General features: G+C 40.7%; 1 protein-coding gene and 1 non-coding gene across 5 annotated transcripts; both read left to right on the top strand.

Moving 5' to 3' along the window:
- The first annotated feature begins 7,327 nt into the window (after positions 1-7,327).
- TMEM107 (transmembrane protein 107) lies at positions 7,328-9,946 on the top strand. 4 transcript variants are annotated; one of them, XM_077165908.1, is made up of 5 exons: positions 7,328-7,600; positions 7,806-7,873; positions 7,972-8,072; positions 8,835-8,891; positions 9,149-9,946. In XM_077165908.1, exons 1-5 carry the CDS (start codon positions 7,514-7,516, stop codon positions 9,199-9,201), a joined length of 366 nt encoding a protein of 121 aa, XP_077022023.1. In that variant the 5' UTR covers positions 7,328-7,513; the 3' UTR covers positions 9,202-9,946. The 4 variants fall into 4 exon arrangements, with proteins under 4 accessions (XP_077022023.1, XP_077022022.1, XP_077022021.1 ...); XM_077165907.1 differs by having other exon boundaries at positions 8,835-8,912; XM_077165906.1 differs by having other exon boundaries at positions 7,331-7,600; positions 8,816-8,891.
- On the top strand, positions 9,791-9,926 carry LOC143689261 (U8 small nucleolar RNA). The gene has a single exon (XR_013178709.1). It is a non-coding gene; the product is annotated as a U8 small nucleolar RNA (small nucleolar RNA).
- Positions 9,947-15,833: the final 5,887 nt, after the last annotated feature.

The following is a 15,833-nucleotide window of genomic DNA, read 5'->3' as shown; positions in this document are numbered from 1 at the left end:
GAGAGGCTGGCTGTCTGAAGCAGAAAGAGAGATTGAATTCTTCTTAAAAGCCTTTGAGTGATGATATTAATTGTCACTCATTGCAGAAGACCTCCCCTTAGCAGGCTGCAGATGTAATCATCTATGGATGCAACCAACCTGATCATGATTTAAGTCCATGAAATGTCCTCACAACAACAGAAAGGCCAGTGCTTGCTTGACCAGACAACTGGGCACCATCACTGGGCCAAGTTGACACATGAACCTAACCATCACAGAGCCCTTCTTAATAATCTTAGTCTTTGCCACTTATTAACTCTGTTTCTTTGGCAAATTGCTTGACCTCTCTGGGCCTTTCTTTATCATGTAAAATGCAGGTTTGCTTCTTGGAGTTGTAAGGTAAAATGGTCTACCTGGGGCAGGATGGAGGGGACCAGACGGGGGGCTTGATTTCTTTGAATATACTTTGTTTTGCAGATTTCATTTTGGAAGCATGTAAATATTTAACATAATTATAAAACAAAATTAAATCAAAACTTAGAAAAAGCAATCCATATAAACTTTAGAATCATTTTGTCAATATGTAAAAATAGCTTGTTGCAATTTTGTTTGGGGCTGTGTAGAACGTATAGATCAAGTTGGGAAGAACTGGCATTTAATAACATTGAGTCTTTCAATCCATGAACACAGAATATTTCTCCATTTATTTTATCTCTTTCATCAGTGTTTTTTAGTTTTCTGGATACAAAAGCTGTACAGATTTTGTTAGGCTTATACCAAAGTGTGCTGGTTTGAAGCTGTTATTTACCCAAGAAATGCCATATCCTTTTTCCTGATCCAAACTTGTGGTGGCAGCTATGTTTCTTTTAATCCTGATTCAATTATGTAGGGTAGAAACTTTGGATTGTTTCCATGGAGATGTGACACACCCAACTGTGGGTGTGATCTTTTGATTAGAAGGAGATGCGACTCTGCCCATTCAAGGTGGGTCTTGATTAGTTTACTGGAGTCCTTTATAACATTTTTTGGAGAAAAATTTTTTGGAGAAAGCTCAGAGCTGACAGAGATGCAGACATTTGGAGATGCCTATTGTGCAGACAGATGTCGCCTAGGCGCTAAGCAAGGACTCACAGAAATAGCCAAAACCTGAAGAGGAGATATCTCCAGCCCTGGCAGATGTGAAGTTAAGAGGTGAAAGCCAAAATTTTGCCCCAGAGCAGCTAAGTCAGGCTCCACAGCGGCTTAGAGAAGAAGCCACTAGTATCAGAAGCTGGAAGCAACAGAACTGGGAACAAGGAACAACAGATGACAACCATGTGCCTTCCCATGTGACAGACACTGACCTTTCTTCTTGAATCAACGTATCTTTATCTGGATGCCTTAGTTTGGACATTTTTGTGGCCTAAGAACTGTAAATTTGTAACTTAATGAACCTCCTTTCTAAAAGCCAACTCATTTCTGGTATATTACATTCTGGCAGCATTAGCAAATTAATAAGTATTCCCCTCCTCTTTCCTTTCCTCCCTCTTCTCCTCCTACTTCTCTCTCGCGCTTTTTTTTTGTGTGTGCTATTGTAAATTTTTTTTTTTATTTCACAAATTCCAATTGTTCATTGTTGATATAGAAGAAAGAATTGCCTTTTGTGAATTACCTTTATTCTACAACCTTGCTATATTTACTTATCAGTTCCAGGATTTTCTTGTGGATTCTTTGGAATTTTCCATATGGACAAAAAAAGCAATCTGTAAAAGTCAAAATCAAAATGAAACTACTGACCCTAGTGGCATAACAAGATAGTGGCTTAACCACCGGAGAGATCACTTATTTCAAGTGACTTCAAAACAGTAATTGTTTTAATGGTAAATCCCTGAAGGATATATTCTAAGGATAAAACAACAAAAATCTGCAAAGAAAGATTAAGCCATTTATATGAATCATATTACTAACAATAATGCTGATACAGGATAAAGCAAATAGTTATATTCATGTTGCTAGGAACCAAGATATTCAGCCTAAGAGAAAAGAGATATGGATATAAAATCAAAGAAGTAAAACTCTAATGCCAAATTTGAATCAGAAATATAAGTATGACTGTAAATTGTATTTTTCTCTTTCAAAAAAAAAAGTGAGAGAGAGAGAGTGAGCAAGAGAGTGCAGTATTACATAGCCATATCCACTGAAAAGAGTTAGAACCCAGCAGCATTAAGTACCCCCAGATACCGTTCCTCCTTAAAAGGAACCAGAGAAATGAATCATTGCAGGTGCGGGGTAGGTAATGTATAGATGGGCCTGGAACATTATGTCATAGTAGATAGCAAGGGAGCTATTGAAGATCCTACGGTTGTCAAAAAAGGCAGGAGACAACTTGAAGAGGCTCAGGCTGGCCAAAATTGGAACAATTTGAGCATCAGAAAGAAAAACTGCAATGGATTGAAACAGACAAAAGAAGTTAAGACTCATAAGCTCACAATGGTACTGAAAACAACGAATTAGTCAACTTTGGAGGATGCTTTTAAGGAATCAATTAATTATTCAGAAATTTAGTAAATAAAGAGGGGAGAATAACACTTTATCCTGCCTTAGCCATATGACCTGTATCTCAGGGTAAACAGCACGTTGATGAGGGCACCTTCTCATTTATAGAAGAATCCCAGCTGATATGCAGGAGGAATGATGGAATTAGAACATTTCCATTTTGCAATTTCTAATGAAACAATGGAGCTTGGTGATTATAATTGAGAAATTAGGATTTAAGGGATGATTTTGATTACTGAATCGTTATACAGATATTCCTTTTTGCTTTCTGGTATATTGGAGTAGACAGAGGGAAATTCCTGAAATCTCTTAATTATAATCCAGCTGTCATGGCATCTGAAATTATTGTAAAAGCCTTCACCTTGTGACTTCGTAACTCTAAAAGCTGTTACGCCCTTTATCTGGTCATTTAGTTATAAGGCAAAGGTCCTAATGCTAATGAAGAATTTGAAGTCAGCCATTAACTAGCTTCAGCTCCTGATATTTGTACATCCTATTAGCTAGATTCTGCTATTGAAAGATAACTTGTCTCCATTTCTTTTGGCTTACACTTTTTGTACTGAAGTCGTTAGCCTGCCTCCTTTCCTTTCAATTTATATTCTTCTATGGAAATATTGATAACATTGTCTCCTTTTCTGCTTTGAACTTGCTACTCGAAATGACCACATCTCCCCTTGCTAAAGTCCTTAAAAACCTTGAACCTCCCTAAACTTGGGTAGATAGATTTTGGGTCACCAGGCCATCTGTTCTCCTACTATATGCCCAGTAGAAACTCTTTTCTCTCTGAAACCCAGCTGTCTCAGGAACTGGTTATTGAGTGCGTCAGACAAGATAATCCACTGCCTTTCTCTGGTAACATGATGGCCAATGGATGCTTGAATCATGAGGTGAAAAAATGATGGCAAATTTATAATGACTGCATCATCAGTCTGACTGCAACTGAACCCAGTGCTCAATCCTAACACCAGAAAAAGACAAGCAGCCATCCTGATGTGATGGAATAGGAAGTACCACAACCAGGATGTATTTTCACTAGAAATTGAACCTAAGACTGAAGAGCCAAACATTAGACAGTTTACAGGGTTTTAAGAATATGTTAAATGACAGCACAAGAATACAGCCCACAAAATGGCCCAGTTTCTTCAAAAAATAAATTGCAAGAAAATAAAAAGAGGAAGAGGAAAACGTAAGATTAAACGAGATTTAAGACCATGCCTGGGAAAGAGATTCGATTTCTGGCCCATGTAACCCGGCTCCTGCCCCCACCCCATCCCACCCCCCAAAAAAGAGAGATTTAAGAGTCATATCAATCAAATGCAATGTCTGGACTTTACTTCGATCTTGATTTGAGCAAACTAACCGTAAAAAAAAAAAAAAAAAGGTATGAGTGAAATAAGACAGACACAAAACTAAAAATATTGCATGATCTCACACATGAAATAATTAGAATATGCAAATTAAGAGTCATGAACTAGAATACAGGTTACCAAAGGAAGGGGTAGGGAATGTGAAGTTAAGGTTTAATGGGTAGGAGGTTTCTATTTGGGGTGATAAAGAAGTTTTGGTTATGAATGGTGGCGATATTAACACACTATGAATATAATTACAATGCTGAATGGTGTCCTTGAAAGTGGCTAAAATGGGAAATTTTATATTGTATATATGTTATCACAACTTAAAGAAAAATCCATAGAACTATATACAACATAACAAGTGAAGCCTAAACTATGGAGATTAGTTAATAGTGTAATTATAATATTGGTTCATCAATTATAACAAAATTACCACACCAATGCAAAGTGTTAATAATAAGGAAAACCATTGGGGGGAATATATGGAAACTCTACTTTCTGCCTAATTTTTCTGTAAACCTACAACTGCTCTAAAAAATAAACAAAAACAAAAAATTATATATATATATGTGTGTGTGTGTGTGTGTGTGTATGAGACAGTAGGCCAGTATGGACTATTTGATGATATCTGGGATTTGCTTCAAAATAACTGAGTGGTGTGGAATAGATGAAATAAGGCTGGCCATGTGTTGACAATTTTTGGAGCAGGAGGATGGATTCAGAAGGGTTCATTACCTTATTCTCTTTATATAAACATATTATACTATACATGTTTGAAATTTTCCATTATAAAAAAGTTTTGTTTTGGGGTACATGGGCTGGGAATCAAAAAAAATTTTTTTAAGTTCTTGTATTTCCAGTTCATTGTTAGGACTTGTGGACTGTAGCCCTGGAGGGCTAACTGGAGGACACCTGGTTAACTAGCAGGCCCTTCTAAGGTTGCAGATTATCTTTAAAACTCACTTTTGTGAAAACGCTAGCGATGGCTTCATCTATCTAGGGTAGGCTTCTGTGAACCCAGGTCACAGAAAATGATGCATACCTACAATGTCCGTTTAGTATTTATTGATTTACAATAGGGAACGTGACTGTTCAATTCTGACTTTCTAATAGAGCCTCTAGGCAGGAAGCGTATTGTAAGCAAAACACCCCAAACTTCCAGCTGCTGGAGCCTAAAATCTTACAGTTACCCTTGACTGTTCTCTTTTCTCACCTGCCCAAAGCCCCCACATCCAAACTTTCTTATATTCTATACAGCTCTTGATTCCCTCTGTTTCTCCACTTTTTGCCTTCTCCCTAGTCCAAGCCCCATCATACTCCCTCCTGGACACTTCTACCGCATCCTCACTAGCCTTCTGCTTATAGTCTTACTCCCTTAAAGTCTATTCCCCACATTGCAAACAGAGACATCTGAAATACACATCCATTGATGCCCCTCTCCGTAGCTGCAAGGCGTGACATGAACTGGCTTTTGCCCTTGTCCACCTCTCCAACCCCACCCTTCTCTTCTCTTACCCTTCCATTACTAGCCTTCAGACATACTGGCTTCCTTTCTGTTCGCTGGGCTTGATCCATTCTGAAGATCTTTACACTTGCTGGTCCCTCAGTCTGAAAGGCTCCTTCCCCAGAGCTTTACATGGCTGACTCCTTTTCTTCATTCCCTTTGTTCCAGGGGACTTTGAAGATTTTGCAAATACCATATCCTGGACCTTTTGTCGCTTAGGCCTTACAACAGAGCTTCCAACATCTGTGAGGAGTCAATTTTGCAACTGTCACTGGGGAAGCTTGGCTCTGAAGGCCTGAACTTTCAGGAGAAAATGCATGTCAGTTACAGTGAAGGGAAGAAAAACGTCCTGACATCTTTTCTACGCTATTTGCACACTTGTGACGCTGTAATATCTGTGCTGGAGAATACAGGAACCACTTCTCATTGTGGGGTCATCAGGATCATTCATTTTAGGAGTCAAATAGCAAAGGGTTACCTCAAGGGAGACAAACAGTTGTGTTTACAGTACTTGATTTTTCCTGTTCACCCTGAGATGAGGGGAGGTTTGGAAATACTTGCAGAACTTAGAAATGGTAACAGTTAAGGAGAGAACCTCCCCTACAAACCTGTGAGTGGAGACCAGTGTAAGCAATATTTGATTTGTTACCTTGAGTAGAAAATAAAAGGACTTTGCTAAATATCTCCCTTTGTAAAACTAAGTGCTCAGAAAAATCTAAAAAATTTTCCATTTATGGGGATAAAAGCTAATTTAGTGCTGCTCACTAAAGAGGTAGTTTCTATGAAAATGCCATTACATAGCTTCAGTATATAGGAAAGCAACATTTAACGGCTCTCAAATCCGAGATATCATTCCTTCTTTTTTTATAAAGCAATTTAATGTCTCAATTATAATACTGTGTAAGACTCAAAAGGAAAACTTAAGAGGCTTACTGTTTTAATCTTTTCGTTTAAAAATAATTTGATTTACAGAAAAGTTGCAAAAAACAGTACAAAGAATTCCCATGCCTTCACCCAGAACACATTCGCTTTACCGTTTTTCTCTATATAGACAAACACATACACACACACACGCACATAAATATTTTCTAAACCATGTGAGAGACAGTTAAAAAAAAAAAAAAAGAAGCGCATTTATTAATTTGCGGGCCTGGAAGAGAGAAAGCATTTTGCCACACTTTTGGCCAAATTCCCTAAAATATTTGTTTAACATTATGTTTAAGAACAAAAGACCCACTTTCAAAGTGCATTTCCTTGGTCATATTATTCTAGTGTTTTCCTATTACCGTGTGTTTGCCGTCGATGTCCCTGATTAGAATATAAATGCACGAAAGTAGGAACATTTGTTCTCCAATGTACTCCTAGGGCCCGTACAATGCTTAGTACTTACTAGGCGGCCAATAAATATCTGTTGAATTAAGACATTAGAAAGGCCTTTTGGGCTTGTAGCCCAGAACAAGGCTTAAAGGCAGAAATGGGAATGGGGGTTCTGCTGGGAGGTGGGCAGGGACCTTGTGAGAAAACAGCACTCCGGGGAGGGCTTTCCCAAATCTGCAAGGATCCCCTAGAGGCCCAAACGTCAGTGAGGTCGCCGACAGTGAGCGGTCTTTGGACTGCCAGGGGAAGGAGGGGTGCCGGACACTCCGAGGAAATCGCGCGCTTAGTCTGCCTCCCTACCTCAGAGCCTCCTGAGGACGCAGGGCCGGTTCCATTCCCTTCCTCCACCCGCCTCTCCCCTCTCCAGGCCCTGCCATCCACTCTCTTATAGAAACACGCCTCTTATCCGTATCTTTCTTCAAGAGAGCTGGCTGTTTCTCGCACTCTGCAAATCTCTCCCTAAACCGAACAAGGTTGTTGGTGACTTGCCTCCGGAGGAATGGATCAGGCTTCCTCACGTGGGTGAAGTTTGAGGACTCGAGCGGCTCGAGACTTCCCTGCTCTCGCGAGATTTCCAGCGAGCAGGGCGGTGCGCCCGCTCACGCCGTTGCCAGGACAACTGGGCGGGGCCAGCGCCGGCGGGAGTAAAGAGGCCGAAGAGTTTTTGTCCGCTCGTGCGGGGCTTTTTTATTAGTGGCCAGCCCAGAGTTTCCAGCCTCAGAGACTACAGCCTCTGCTCGGGGCGGTACCCCTGTCCTCGGGCACCATGGGCCGGATCTCAGGGCTCGTGCCCTCTCGCTTCCTGACGCTCATGGCGCATATGGTGGTCGTCATTACTTTATTCTGGTCTCGGGTAAGACCCACCGCTGCTCCTCTCCCACCTTCCAGCCCCGCCCCGCCCGGTCCTGCCCCGCTCCGCCCCGCCCGGTCCTGCCCCGCCCCTTCCCAGGACTACCTGCTTGGGTGCTTCAACCCCCGAGCCGGTACCCTACTCCCCAGGCTGCTCCGCATCCCGCCTCTCTTTCATATTTCTCTTCCTCTCCATGGCGGTTCCCCAGGACAGCAACATCCAGGCCTGCCTGCCTCTCAAGTTCACCCCCGAGGAGTATGAGAATCAGGACATTCAGTGAGCTCTTGGGGCGGGTGATCAAAATGAAGCGGTGGTGGAAGTGGAGGGGTCTTAGAAGTCCAGAAGTCCTGAGTCAACCCCCTTCCTCTCTGCAGGCTGGTGGCAGCGCTCTCTGTCACCCTGGGCCTCTTTGCAGTGGAGCTGGCCGGCTTTTTCTCAGGAGTTTCCATGTTCAACAACACCCAGAGCCTCATCTGTATCCTTTCTGCCTGTACACCTTACCTACACTGCCCATTCCATCACGACCCCTCTAACCAGGCTTTACTAGCACAGAGGGCTGCCTGGCAGGCAAACAGAATTTCTCCAGTTGACAGATCTTAGGCAATGTGGGGCATTTAATACAATCTGCAAACATTTGTTAAGCCTCTTCTATATACAAGGCACTAGAGAACCAGAATGAGAGTAAAACACAGTTTTCTACTGTGAGGAGGAAGCAGACACAAAAACATCTCTAATTCCGTGGGATAGCACTGTGCTGTGGGAGTGCATAAAGATATAAAAAGCACTATGGGAACTCAGAAGAGAGAGAGGAAGTGCAGAACATGGTTCAAAGAAGGCTCCTGATAGCTGAATTGTGGGCCTGGAGGAGCAGGGTGGTGGAGTATGTTTCAAGTAGAGTGTATCAAGGGGCTGTGAGCATTTCTGTCTGTGGTCTGGGGGTGTGTGGGGTACTTTCTGAAGGCCAGGCTGTCCCCTAGATATGTGTTGGGATACCCTGGAGTCCCAGCTGTGCAGGCTTACCTCTGGCTTCTACTCACCTGGCTGTCTTAAAACTCAGGAGACAGGGCTGCTGTCTCTGGCCCTTGTAGAGTGGTGGGAGCAAGAGATTAACTTGAGAGCAGGTGCTAGCCGCCGCTACCTCCACCCCAGGCCTTTTCTAGTCCATCACTACCTGTCCATCCATCCAAAGGTTTTCCTTGACTTTGGTGTGTTCCCAAGCCATCGGGGCACACTGTAGTGCATCCGTGGCCCTGTCCTTCTTCATATTCGAGCGTTGGGAGTGCACAACGTACTGGTACATTTTTGTCTTCTGCAGGTGCGATAGCACCCAGTATTTGGGGATGTGGGAGGAAGGTTTTCCCTGTGCAGCCAATTCCCCCTGGTGTCAGACACCAGATCCACTCAACATCCTGTGGTCTTTTGAAGTCTCTTCACCCCCCACTCCTTACACTTTGGGTGGAGTCTCTGGTTTGGGATTTTGGGTATTTTTATTGGAAGGGATCCTGAATCCACCGCCAATTGCTCCCTCCTTCTCCCCCCGCCCCACCCCAGCGCCGTTCCAGCCGTATCTGAAATGGCATTATTCGTCGCTGTCTTTGGGCTGAAAAAGAAGCCTTTCTGATCACCTCCATGACGAGAATGTTGGAACGAAGGCTGGAGGAGCAAGGGGCCGTACACGGGTCGTGAAAGAAGACGACGTAGGCTTCTCACTCTGAAACTGCACCTGGTGGAAGATGTGTATTGTGGTAATTAGCTCCCTATTCTAGGATTATTAGCGTTTTATTTCGTGCTTTATAATAAAAGATATTTTATAATAAGATCAAGACATGATAAAAATTTCAGAAGAGAATGAGGATGGTCAAATTACTGGAGAAAAGCAATTTTTTCTAGAATTACCGTTTTATTTTAGTTATTACGGTAGACATTTGGCGGGAGGGGATGGGTGGAGCTATGTAAATAAGGGAGCGGTCGGCCGCCCAGCGGTGAAAGGAGCAGTATGGGAGGAATTGGTGTATCCCTTTTCTGTGAGCCGGCAGTATGAGAACAATGTAAAAGAAAAGTAGCAGTAGAAATGTAAATTTCATGTAAGTTCCTAAACACCTTTAGGTTGACTAGGCTTAGACGTTATATACACACCCTCTGTAAAAGCGGAATCTTTTAAACAGTGCAGCGTGGTAGGAGGTTTTTGTTTTATCGTTAGGAGGGTTAATCCTGACCTGTTCCTCTTTCGGGAGGGCAGATTGGATATGTGATGATTGGAGTTGGCATGATACGTGATTAGCGTTCTGCGTAATCAGGGCTTGCAACACCCTGGTTGCTCCTATCTGATACCCCTAACGATCGCTTGTGGGTTTTTTTGTTTCGTTTTAGTTAGTTTGCGGTACGTCTTTGTTTTTTTTTTCAATTTGGAGTGAGTTATCATAGTATGGTTAGTGGGGGTTTGATTTGGACTTGTTTGTTCGTTCTGTTATGTCGTGCAGGAGGCGATGTAGTTTTATGTGCGACTTGTTTGTTACTTGTGGGTGACTCTGGTTATACGGAAACGTATAGATTCTTCTCCGATATTATTCGGTGTCTGTTGTCTTTTACAATCTTAAATGAGTAGTGGGTCAAGATGCCCACTTCTGATTTCCTGTAAAATGGTGGTGTCGTCGGTGTCGCATAAGGCTGTCGAAGTCTTTCTTGTCACCACGGTAGGAGGGCAATTTGCACGGAGTGGGAAGCCATTCATGGTCATGGTCGTAGCATTTAGTGTAAACTCCACTTCCATTCCTGCATAATAAGAACATGGAAAGAACATGTTCAAATGAAAGTTAATGAAACATAGTAGGTGTTATGCAGACAAATTACAACAAGATGTATAAAGTTCCACCATTTCACAGAAGCAATGCTGTCAGAGTCCAACCCTGATAATGGTAGAGCCCAGGTGACTCCAAAGAAACAAAGGGCAGCCAAGGAGTTGCTTCCTTACCATGCTCCTCAGGTGAGGGCCCCTGGTGCCTCACATATTTTTTTCTTTTGGTTTTCATCCCTTGCCCTGCAGCCTTTAATCCTTCATTCAATAAAGACTTAACAAGTTCTTGTTATAGGCAAAGCGCTGTGATAGGTACCAAGGGTATAGTTGTAAATATGACCCGTAACTAGCCTCTGCCATCACATATATTATGGCTAATGAAGGAGATGAATGAGAAACAATTCACAGTACACTCCGAGTAATAGCAAATTCTGATAAATGTGCCAAGAAGATTTACCTGTCCTAGGGAGTAGGGATGATCTACAAGGTGGAGGAGGGATGTTGTTTCTGCAGGAGCAGTTTGAGTGAGTTCCTGAAGCAGAGAGATTGGAAAGTGGGTGAAGGGAAGGTAGAGAAGGTGGACCTTGCTGCTCATAGTCTTAATCAGGAAAATTGTCTACCACTGGAGTGTGGCTTTCACTCCCAACCCAGTGGTGTGCTGGAGCTGGCCCTTTCTGAAGCTGGCTGTTTTTTCAGTAGTTTTGTGAGCTGGTTGCTAAATGCAGCTGTTATTAAAAAGTAACTTGTATAAAGTTACAATTAAATAAATTATGTTAAAAACAATTACAAATATCCAAAACTCTTTATTTCCTAATCATTTTATTACATTTTGCTGTAATCTATGCTCTTGAGTTTGTTTACATTTATTGTATCTGTATGGTGGAAATACTGTATTTCATTCAGTGATATCGGGTTGGTAGTTTGAAATTGATCTTGTGGGAGTACTTATACCACAGAAATTGACAGATGGTACAAACTAAGCTTTGTTGATTGTCTAGATTTAAGAAAGTGATGGCAAAAATGTTGATGCAGATGAAATTTGAAAGTGTTAATCTCTGTAGATGTTACATTGTGAATAGCACCAAAAAAACGAGGAAATATTCTCCCAGGATTTGGAAACTTTTATCACATTTAGCAAAGAATACACTTATGTCATTGAGGAACAAGTGAAGTTTCAACATACCTCCTTATTTCATTTTTTGTTTTAACTTGTAAATGTGACTAAAAATACTGATACCGTGTCAAAACTACACTTGTAGTTGGGATGCAATTCCAGTTGTCCAATCAAGGCTGAATTGCAGCCTTAGGTTGACTACAGATAAAAGAATAGGGAATTTACAGTGAAGAGTATTATATAGTTTATTATTTATATATTTTGTGCTGCATATACTTTATATCAGTAAAATTTATAGTAAATATATATATATATTTACATATATATATGCATTCCTTTTTTTTCTAGAGAGTCAGTTGCTAAATATTTGCCAGTACCCTACCCCTCCACTTCCCCCACCCCTGGCCCTACCATCCCAAAAAACTGCTCAGGTCCAATGACTTCCTTGTTCCTAATGCTAGGGGTCATTTTTTCAGACTTTAACTTGACCTTTTTGCAGCAAGTATGTTACTTGCCCCCCCCCCCTTTATAAAGAGATAGGTGATATACCAACAAAGAGTTCCTATATCATTTGGTTAACTCTTTTTTTTCCTCTTTTTGATTCTGTTATTTTCTTTGAAACATTTTTTATTATGAAATATACGTGCAGAGAGGTGATAGATTTCAAAGTACATTTTAACAAGTAGCTATCGAACAAACTTTTAAGTATGGTGTGGATTCTAGCCACCATGGTGGCTCAGCAGGCAGAGTTCTCGCCTGCCTGCCAGAGACCGGGGTTCCATTCCTGGTGCCTGCCCATGCAAAAAAAAAAAAAAAAAAAAAAAATCATTCAATAGTCATACTCATTTGTTACAGTTTGTCTTTTCGGTTACAACTCTTCCATTTCCTTTGATCCTTTTCTCTGTCTCCAGGGCCTGTCTGGCCTAGGAACAATCTGGTCATTCCCTCTTTTAATATCCTTTCTTTCTTTGACATGTTCTCTTGGCTTACTACCTGCTGCTCCTACTTGGACTCATTCAATAAATGATTTACTGACACTGTGTCAATTAACAGATGCTGGTGTTACTTCTATCTTTTGGCTGTTGTAGATAATTCCACTATGAACATTGGTGTTTGTGCTGGTTGGAAAGGATATATGCCCCCTAAGAAAGTCATGTTTTAACACAAATTCCATTTCGTAAAGGCAGAATAATCTCTATTCAATACTGTATGTTTGAAACTGTAATGAGATCATCTCCCTGGTTGATGTGATTTAGTTAAGAATGGTTGTTAAACTGGATTAGGGGATGACATGTCTCCACCCATTTGAGTGGGTCTTGATTAGTTTCTGAAGTCCTATAAAAGAGGAAACATTTTGGAGAGAGAGACTCAGAGAGAGCAGAGAATACTGCAGCACCACAAAGCAGAGAGTCCATGAGCCAGCAACCTTTGGAGATGAAGAAGGGAAACTCCTCCCGGGGGGCTTCATGAAACCAGAAGCCAGGAGAGTAAGCTAGCAGATGACGCCGTGTCTGCCATGTGCCCTTCCAGCCAAGAGAGAAACCGTGACTGTGTTCACCATGTGCCTTTCCAGATGAGAGAGGAACCCTGAACTTCATCGGCCTTCTTGAACCAAGGTATCTTTCCCTGGATGCCTTAGATTGGACATTTCTATAGACTTGTTTTAGTTGTGACATTTTCTCAGCCTTAGAACTGTAAACCAGCGACTCATTAAATTCTTCCTTTTAAAAGCCATTCCATTTCTGGTATATTGCATTCTGGCAGCTAGCAAACTAGAACAGTGTTCGACTCCCTGCTTTCAATTCTTTCAGGTATATAACTAGAAGTGGGATTGCGGGGTCATATGGTAATTCTATACTTAACTCTCTGAATAACTGCCAAACTGTCTTCCACAGCAGCCGCACTGTTTTACATTTCCACCGGCAATGATTGAATGTTCTTGTTTCTATACATCCTCTCAAACACTTGTTCTTTTCTTTTTATTTTTTTTAGTAGCCATCCCAGTGGGTGTGAAATGCTATCTCGTTGTGGTTTTGAGTTGCATTTCCCTAGTAGCTAATAAAGTTAAGCATCTTTTCATATGCTTTCTGGCCATTTGTATATCTTTTTGGGGGAGGTGTCCATCCAAGCCTTTGGCCCATTTTTTAAAATGCAATTTTACTGAGATATATTAAATATCATACAACCCATCCAACATATACAATCAGTGGCTCACAGTATCATCACATAATTGTGCATTCATCACCACAATAAATTTTAGAACATTTTCATTACTCCAAAAAATATGTAAACATAAAAAAGAAAACCCAAAACATCCCATGCCTCTTATCCCCTCCTATTATTGAACCCTAGTATTGGTGTGGTACAATTATTACTGTTCATGAAAGAATTTTAAGGTATTTCTGTTAACTGTAGTCCATACAGTTAACAATGTGCAATAGGTACATTTTTTCCCAAGTATCACTCTATTATTAACTCGTTGTAATAATGCCCTACACTTGTTCTGGTTCATGAAAGAACTTTTTAATATTTGTATAGATAATCACAGTCATTGTCTACTACAAGATTCACCGTGTTAACACATTCCCATGTTTAACCTCCGGCTTTCCTTCTGGTGACATACCTGACTCTAAACTTCCCCTTTCAACCATGTGGCCCATTTTTTAATTGCTTTGTTTGTCTTTTTGTTGAGTTCTAGAATTTATTTAGATATTCTGTATATTAAACCGTTATTGGAATGTGGTTTCCAAATGGTTTCTCCCATTTTTTTAGGTTGTCTTTTTACTTTTGTGATAAACTCCTTTGATAAGTTTCATTTTGATGAGGCCCCATTTATCAATTTTTTTCTTCTGTTGCTCATGCTTTGGGTATAAATTCTAAGAAACCATTTCCTAACACAAGGTCCTTAAGATGCTTCCCTATGTTTTCTTCTGAGAGTTTTATAGTCCTGGTTTTCATATTTATGTCTTTGATCCAGTTTGAGTTAGTTTTTGTATATGGCGTGAGGTAGGAGTCCACCTTCATTCTTTTGCACATAGCCAGGTTTGCCAGCACCATTTGTTGAAGAAACTGTTCTTTCTCCATTGAGTGGACTTGGCACCCTTGTCGAAACTCGGTTGGCTTGCAAATAAACTCACTACTCTCTCTCCCCCATCCCACACCCCACTATGTGAGACATGACTTCCAGGAGCAACTTGGGACATGACTCCCAAGGGATGAACCTGGCCCTGCACTGTGGGGTTGAGAATGCCTTCTTGACCAAAAGGTGGAAAATAAATGAAACAAAATAAAGTTTCAGTGGCTAAGAGATTTCAAATAGAGTCAAGAGGTCATTCTGGAGGTTACTTTTATACACACTTCAGCCAGATATTGCAAGTAGGCCAAACCCCAACCAACAGTATTCCTGGAGACCCTAAAGAACTCTCTGGGTTCTATCTAAGACTGTAAAAGTTTTCTTAGTATGTTTATTTTTTCAAATATTTAAGGCCTCCAGATTTTTCCTATGCCAGGTAAACTTTGAAAGCCAGAGGTACCAGATTCTCTAGGAACATCAACCAGGATCCTTCCTCTACCCCATAAGGTCGACACCCTTTCCAGCATGAAGAGTTTAAAATGATCATTGACCAGATATCCCTGAAGACTGAGAGAGTGATCAGATGAGCGAGGACATGTAATTGAGAAATTAGGATTTAACAAATGATTAAGACTACTGACTCATATAGATATTTCTTTTTAGTTTCTAGTGTATTAGAATAGCAAGAAGGAAACACGTGAAATTGTTGAACTGTAATCCAGTAGCCTTGATCTTTGATACTGATTATATAACTGTATAGCTTTAATATATGCTGTGTGTTTGTAAAAACCTTGTGACTGACACTCCCTTTATCCTGTGTATGTGTAGATGAGTAATGAAGACAAAAAAAAATAATATGGGGTATAAGAGAAAGGGTATGGGATATTTTGGATTTTCTTTTTATTTCTTTTTTTCGAGTAATGAAAATGTTCTAAAATTGATGGTGGTGATCAGTGCACAATTATATGATGATACTGTGAGCCATTGATTGTATACTTTGGATGGATTATATGGTGTGTGAATATAACTCAATAAATTGCATCGAAAAGTTAAAAAAAGAGAATGAGGTATATCATTCTCTTACCTATTAGAATGGCTGTCTTTAAACAAACCTTTTAGTTTAGTTTAGTTTAGTTGTTTCAACAACTGTTTAGTTTAGTTGTTTCAACAAACTTGTAGTTGAAAGGAAACTACAAGTATTGAAGAGGATGTGATGAAATAGGGACGCTTATTCTCTCTGATGGGACTATAAAAT

Source organism: Tamandua tetradactyla, chromosome 6 (genome assembly GCF_023851605.1).
Source record: "Tamandua tetradactyla isolate mTamTet1 chromosome 6, mTamTet1.pri, whole genome shotgun sequence".
NCBI classification, from domain to species: Eukaryota; Metazoa; Chordata; class Mammalia; order Pilosa; family Myrmecophagidae; genus Tamandua; species Tamandua tetradactyla.
This window is presented reverse-complemented; position numbering and strand designations above follow the sequence as displayed.

Coding starts and splice junctions, on each gene's coding strand:
- TMEM107 (XM_077165905.1), top strand. CDS start 7,514: ATGGGCCGGATCTCAGGGCTCGTGCCCTCTCGCTTCCTGACGCTCATG. Junction 7,601..7,805: donor TTACTTTATTCTGGTCTCGG/GTAAGACCCACC, acceptor GCGGTTCCCCAG/GACAGCAACATCCAGGCCTG. Junction 8,913..9,148: donor TACATTTTTGTCTTCTGCAG/GTGCGATAGCAC, acceptor GCCCCACCCCAG/CGCCGTTCCAGCCGTATCTG.